The sequence below is a fragment of the Coregonus lavaretus genome (assembly GCF_964263955.1).
Source record: "Coregonus lavaretus genome assembly, chromosome: 23".
NCBI lineage: Eukaryota > Metazoa > Chordata > Actinopteri > Salmoniformes > Salmonidae > Coregonus > Coregonus lavaretus.
In genome coordinates this window covers 38,121,723-38,129,338 of record NC_140010.1, presented here as the reverse complement: position 1 = coordinate 38,129,338, position 7,616 = coordinate 38,121,723, and the positions used below count along the sequence as shown (strand labels likewise).

Sequence of the window (7,616 nt, the reverse complement as noted above, 5' to 3'; positions counted from 1 at the left end):
TTGACTGCACTGGGCCTTTAAAATGTCTTATCTGGATATAACCTAAAACACAACTTCTCAGTGTTGACAATGTAATCTGCTGACATCAGCAGTCCTATCAATCTGACGACATCACATTGAAATAACACCCCCCCCAAAAAAAAAAAAATCACACAGCTTGCATATAGAAAAGCAATTTTTTTTAAAAGAGTCAGTTCTTTTTTCTTTTTTAAAGTCACAGTAATGATCTCACACAACTCACTGCCGGGGGCAGAATACATTTAACACTTCTAAGCAATTTATTAGAACAGGGATGTTTGCAGAAAAGTCTACCGTCAAGTGGCTCAAACAGTCCTACAAAAGGTTTGCTCCAGTCACCTGTGTCCCTGTATTACCAGCAAGTCTTTCCAGAGCATTGGAATATAAAGCTTTCAGTCACTTAAAATATTTAATTTACCCCTTCCCCAAACCCAATGTGTGAAGTATACCTACTTCGGTACATTTTACATTTACATTTTAGTCATTTAGCAGACGCTCTTATCCAGAGCGACTTACAGTTGGTGAGTGCATACATTTTTCATCCTGGCCCCCCGTGGGAATCGAACCCACAACCCTGGCGTTGCAAACGCCATACTCTACCAACTGAGCTACACGGGGCAATAAAACCTTTCCTGGAAATGCAAGACACAGATGACTATAAGCATGATTAGCAGTCATAGATTCTGTAGCACTCGATTGCTCCACATTGAACGGCCCACTTCATTCAGACAAATTATGCAGTAGTGCTGCTGTAGTAATAACAAAATAACACAAAAATAACAGCAAATACGATCACAAGAGGGGAAAAAACTAACACGCTTCACTTCAGAGTTCTGGTGCAGATAGGAACATGTTCTTTCCAAACTCTAAAAGCTAGGACTATGAATACTACATTTATCAAATACTCCAAGTGCAAGATATGTCCACAGTCCACTATCTTACCTAGATAGAAACAAATATGTTCTCAGAAATAAAAACTACCTCAGGCCAAACTGAGCTGCTTTGAACTTGTGGTCAAGTTCCTGGAGAATGTCAAGTTCGTGGCAGGGGAGTCCTTCAAGTGTTTAAGTAACTATTGTTCACATTCACACTCAACCCAATCACTCACACACACACACAAAAATACAATATATTCGCATAGTGGTCCTAAGGTTACTAATAGTATAGCCTGTACGACCTACAAGGACCAGCCTAGAAACACATTTGGGCCATGGCTGCCCTAAAGACACAGGTAGTAACATCTGGACCAGGGATAAAGCACACCAACCACTGGTCCACCAGAAACATAAGAGCCAAGCTATCAATAGGAAAATAAAAGGAAACCAAAAAGGAAACCGGAGGCATCAACTTTCACTGCATGACAAGCAGAAACATATTAAGCGTAAGGAGTCACTAGACTTTTAAAAACACAGTTCATAGATTTAGTACAAAGGTACTAAAATGTATTGTAAGTTTAACATCTGAGTAATGCATGACTTAAGTCACCCCTTCAAAATAAAAGCTTGTCTAAGATTACCCCAAAATATTCAGGTAAAGTCTTGAGGAAAGCCAGCCAGAGCCTCGCGGGGGAAATAGACACACACGCACACACACTCTTCAACCTCTATCTTGGAAATGCATATATTCAAGCAGCAATACAAAAAAATATCCATGAAGTATATATGCATATTCTCTGAAAAAAAACAAATAATGTATGAAAACATCCCTGCTATCATGTCTCTAAATACAAAACTTCTACCAATAACTTGCTTCAGTGTAACAAGAGAAGTCATTTTTCCTCTTTTTTTTGGTCTTTTTATCAGTCCTTTCAAAACAGGTTAAAATTTCAGTCCTCAGATGTGAATGGTATGGATGACTGTCTTCTTTTCGTCGTTAAAATCGTTTTCTTTTTTTTCTCTCATATACTTGAAGAAGTTGTAAGCATGCAAGCCTCAGAGTGGCCAGAGGCGCTGACGGGGCGGGCTAGTGGCGGTGCTGAAGTCTTAGGCCAGGGCCGGGAAAGCCTCTGGGTCGTCAACGTTGGGAACAGACAATCCACCCGGCTGGGGACCAAGACAGAGAGAAAAATAATGAATTTATAAGAGCTCAGAGAATACTGGGTCATGTTCAGTAGGGAGAAAATGTTTTACAGTTGGGAGACAGCTCAAAACAATAATTACAGTCAACTTCAGCACATAATTTGACTTTGTGGTCAGTGAAAAACAGCTTTCTGTGGTCAGTAACCTAGGGCCCTATAAAAGCCGCGTTGCGGAGAACGTGGACGGAATCCAGACATTAAAACGGAAAACGATATTCAGAAATGTAATGAATTTAGTAGGAAATCAACTAAATGTATTCAACTTATTCAGAAATGCATTACATTTGCCCAAGTTAATCATAAGACATGAACAAAATGCGTTAGTGATTCGTATTTTCCTGCAACTTTGAAACAGCACAGGAATGCTCCTGTCTGTGTGTGCGTTGTGCACGTATGTCTACACTTTGTGTAGCCGTTAGCGATGATGCTTATGATAACCTTCTGGAAGAGATGAAAAGGCTTTCCCAAAAACCGTCTCAATTAAATGTTAACTACAAAGTACCCTATGCCTACTTGGCAGAATGATATGATTATTTGCGTCAATCTAGTGGCCATTTGTTTTGCAAACTCTGAAATCACAGGAGCACTACAGAAAGATCACTAACCAAACAACGGTCTCTTGCTGGTGCTCACATGCATTAAGTTTAACTACACCCAAAAACCTACATTTATTATATTTTTCCCAGACCTCAAAGGTGGTCTCTTGATGTGGTTTAAGCATTGTTGTGGACAGAACATCCAATAAAACATTACATTAAAATAAAAACGTGTGATTTTGAGAGCGGAAAACTGAAAAACTGGGAAAAACAGAAACCTGGAAAACAGAACTTGGGAAAAAATAAAAACTGAATCAGGCAAAAAATAAAAACAGATTTTATAGGGCCCTAGTAACCATAGCCTTCTGTGATCATTATTTACAACTATTTGTGGTCAGTTACAACAGCGTTACCTTTTCGGGTCGAACTCCCCCGGCCCGAGCCGGACGGTCGGATCGGCCTCCTCCTCCACCGCGGCCTCCCCTTCCTCCACGGGCTCCCCCGCGCCCACGCCCAGGGCGGCACAGGTCTCCAAAGTTGATTTCCAGCTGGGCCGTGATGTCGTTGGCGGGCTTGCGGAAGTGGTGGTCCGGCCCGATTTCATCAGGGTTTCCCTGATGGAGGAGATTTGACCATGTTTACATTTAGTCAGAGCTAGAGTTGTACATTTAGACAGAGTCCACTCATGCAACCATGACAACTCAAATAGCCAAAATGCTAACTACAGTTTGACATAATTTAACTACTATGCCAATGTGTAGATAAAGGCTTGTTTTATCAGAATTGTATATGGTTGAATATATGAAACGGGTACCTTGAACAGGGGGGTCATGTCTGCTTCAATCTCTGGAGTATCAATCACAGCTGGTCTCTGCAACATCCAAGAGAAAGGACCAACAATAAGACCAAGCACTTTTGTAATGACATAGCCTCATGGGGAGGGTTTTTAGCAGGTATGCATTACAATCTGGTTTATAATCAGCCCGTTTGTTAGCAAATACAGACCAACAATTAATCAATACCTTAAAAAGATGTGCATACTTCTTTAGCATTGATCAGTGGATAGGAATCAAACTTTTCTAATTGGAATTTCTTTCCAAACTTGAAAAGCGACAGTACAGCAAATCCTACACTTCCTGAACATTCACCAATATTTCTTGTGTAGAGTATATCTGTAAATGTTGACTTCAAATAGATTTTAAACGAAAACAAAATATTTAATCGATTCAGTCACATCCTCAATCTAGATAACACATACGTTGCTCTAATACAGGTTAAAGAAAATAATAAAATGGCAAAACATCAAAATATACATGACAGCGCACTGCACAGCAATAGAGCAGCAACAATTTTAAAACATTTGGCTCAGTTCGTGTCACTTACATCTTTAGGCTTTTCGTCGCTGACATCTTCGCTCTTGGACTTGTGCAGCACGTAGCCCTTGTTCCACTTGCTGTCGGCGCCCTCATTGGGCTTGCGGATGTTGAACTCCACCTTGGCACGCTCCTTGTCCTGCATGGCCTTCCATTCGTCCAGGGTCATCTCCTTGGGGCCCTCCTCCTTAGGTTCCTCTACTTCGTTCTCCCTGGAAGAGACAGAGACGCATCTGTTACTGCAAGCTATTACCAGCCATTCTCTGTTAGCTTCCAAATTGGGTTTGTTGTTTTAGATTTCTTCTAGATTGACTGTAGTGCTGCTTGCGTTGTGGACCATGTGATGAATTGAACGTTGAGATCAGACTGAATGAAGCAGCATGAAGCAGCATGAATGGAGCACCATAGTGAACCGGTACAGTGATGTTAACTCCAAGAATAGGTCTCCACTGCAAACATTTGATTTAACCTGTATAAATAAAGATTAAATGAAAGTTGGTTGTGGAGTTGGTCGTCCCGTTTCAGTCAGAGCAGCAGTCCTGGGGTGTTTTGCACTGAGGTGTGTGGGGAGGTTAACTGGACAAGTCCAGGAGGGTACTCACTTATTCTCAGAGTCAGCAGGAGGGTGTTCCTCACCCTCAGGGGTTTCCTCAGGGGCAGTAGTCTGTTCAGCATCACCACTGGGAACAGAAATTCAATTTATTTATCCCCTCAGGGGCAAAAGCAGAAACCAGTCAATATCAACAAAGCCAGGACATCCTCTGTGTATGACCTTGCATACATGTAATGAGTCTGATCTCTCTCTCCATTTAAGGGAATAGGTTATGATTTTTTGAACACCCACCTCGTTTCGTCCTTGGGGTTCCCCCGGTTGTGAGTGCCACTCCCGCCGCGCTTCTCCTCAGATTTCTGACTGTTGAGACAAACATGAAACCAAAATGCGCCACCATCACTAGTCACAGAGCATCTGAAGCTCAAATCCCTTCCCCAAAAAAACATTTTGAGGACTTGGAGCAGAAATGACTCACGGTTTGTCGCCGCCACTGTGTCTGTCGAAGTCCCGTTTGCCGCGGGAGTCGAAGCCGTCGCCCCGGCCCATGCCCCGTCCCCGTCCCCCACGCCCACCACGGGTGCCACCACGCCCTCTGGGGGGCCGGTCTCCTAGAGGCCTGAGGAGGGACACACACAGACTCCGTATCAAGGAGGGCAGATATGAGCAGCTCAGGACTATGAATCCTACTTTATTGAAAGTTTTAAAAAAACATGCAAGGATAGGTGTGATTAAAATTTGGACTCCTTTTTTTTTGCTTTACATTAACAAATTTTTAAAATTGCTGACTATTGTTATTTCCTACAGCAACTACTCACTTGTCTGCAGAGAACTCTCCTCTCTCTCCGCCATCGGGTTTGTCCTCGAGGGGTTTGTCGAAGCGACGCTCGCGTGGGGGTCTCCTGTTGTCCGGCCTCCTGTCGCCGGTGGGCCGCCCTTCCCCCTGCCCGCCCTGGGTGCCAGGCTGGCCCTGCTGGTCCGGCCTCCGGCCCACTCGCCTGATAACTGCCACCACAACAACACATGGAGGCTTTAGAGGTGGACACTCACTCAGCACTGGCCAGAGATGACTACAGAGACAAATGTAAAGGGCTGTGCAGCAAAAAATCCCATGAACATACACCACTCTTTCAATCAATAATACCCTTTGATTAAAACATGTTTTGGCCTGATAAAAGGTGTTGGAGCCAAATCATCATGTTGTAACCAAAAAGTATAATAAACACCAAGAGTGTTATAATGCACCGGTGTCTAGACTAAAGACGAATTGCATGAGGAACTTCAACTAAGCATTTAACATGAAATATGGGTCAGTTGTCAGCAAATGTGTTATGCCAGAAGTAGCTGGTTAGCCATCTCATTGGTGTGGAGTGTTAGCTATGCCTTGTTAATGTTTATTACCTTGACAGCATGCACTCTTGACTCAAGGCAGACACGCCTTCTTTCAACGCATTAAGACATGGTATTTATACTTGTGTAGTTGAGGACATCTTGCCAGATCACTTGTTTACAAAAATACTGGGCATGCATGTCGACGAAATCCTAGTAGCTACTAATTCAGCAAGCTAGCTAGCTAGCAAAAGTAGCTAAAATGATTTATATGGAAAAGCTTCTGCAAAGATGACAAACGCCTGCACGCTCTGTCAATGACAGTCATAACGCTTTACTGCATAAACCGTTTGAATAGGCTACATGAAAACAACAGTGCTAACTATGCAATAACTAGATAGATAGATAGGATGGCAAACTTGCACTGCTTTATTTGTGTTGTCCAGTTTCTACCAAAATGCTGGAACAACAACCAGCATGGGACATTAGTTGGCTAGGTACCTAATTATGCACTTGCAGGATAACGCACGGGCCTTGAAGTTAAGCTCGAGATTTTTTACAATTTAGTCGCATCAGTGTTGTTTTGAAGAATAGATAATGTTAGTTAACTGCGTAGCAAGCATGCCCTGCGAATCCTTAGACGAGCCAGCTACCTTTTTACTCAGTTAAGAAATAAGTTGATAACTACTTATCTAATTAATATATGCCCACCAAGCTCGAGCTGTTTCATGACAAACACATTATACTGCGCAACTACCACTGGAGCATCATTTACAAACTATCCACATCCTGCAGGTGGAATTAATTTCTGCGACAGGTTAGCCTGAGTGCACAGGTAGATGACATACAGTGCATATCCAATGCATGATGAACCTGTCCAATAATCATGCATTGGATATGTGTATGTTTGCAGTGGGTTCTGTTGCCGTCTAAATTCATCACAACAGGACAGGAACCATGTTGACCCTCATCATGCTGTTATTACCAAGCAGGCTAGGTTTTTGCAGGTTTTGAAAAAAAAAAAAAACGCATTACCAATTTGTGAGAGTGAACCTTACCTTCTTTCTTCGGAGGTACTGGAGCCTGAGTTTCATCTTTCTTGTCAAGGAGCGGATTCTTCCTGTCCTTCTGTGACTCTTTCTTGGGCTGCTTGGCGGCTTGGGCTGCAGACTTGGTGATACCAGCTGCGGCCGCCTCTTTCTTCTTATTCTCCGCAGCCTTTAACACCTCGAACGGATCTGATTCATCGTCCAATAGCTGGTCAAACCGATTCGTTACGACGCAGCCGAAGCCTTCTTGCAGTTGTCCGGGCATGATGGCGCCCCTTCAGCGGGATTGACCTCCGATTCTAAGAGACTGGGTGCGAACAATTCCCTAAATACTGCCACAAGATGGCTGGGAAATATACCTCTTCTCTTCCGGCGCGAGGAATATCCGGGACATTCAGTAGAGCGCCATATGATATGGGGCATGTAGTTGTCTTGCCAAGCAGGGTGTCAAAATATGCTGTTTGTAAACACATGCACAGTTTCTCGCGTGTCAGAAGGTGATGACTGTTGGATTATTCCTAAATCTCATTAGCCATGAAATATATTTGCCACGTTCATTGACAAAAATAAATAAATGACTATGCACTGTAGGTCTGTATCAAGAAATATACTGATGACCAATAAAAACCTTTATTGCCTTATTGTTTAGAACATAATAATAAATGCTAAATATGTGTATGTGAC

General features: G+C 42.8%; 1 protein-coding gene across 1 annotated transcript; it reads right to left on the bottom strand.

Annotated features, from left to right (window-relative positions):
* On the bottom strand, nucleotides 1-7,295 carry LOC311098799 (SERPINE1 mRNA-binding protein 1-like). The gene is made up of 9 exons (XM_084139373.1): nucleotides 6,942-7,295; nucleotides 5,373-5,559; nucleotides 5,033-5,173; nucleotides 4,849-4,917; nucleotides 4,607-4,684; nucleotides 4,015-4,216; nucleotides 3,446-3,502; nucleotides 3,045-3,245; nucleotides 1-2,060 (listed from the first exon to the last, which is right to left on the bottom strand). Exons 1-9 carry the CDS (start codon nucleotides 7,195-7,197, stop codon nucleotides 2,001-2,003), a joined length of 1,251 nt encoding a protein of 416 aa, XP_083995499.1. The 5' UTR covers nucleotides 7,198-7,295; the 3' UTR covers nucleotides 1-2,000.
* Nucleotides 7,296-7,616: the final 321 nt, after the last annotated feature.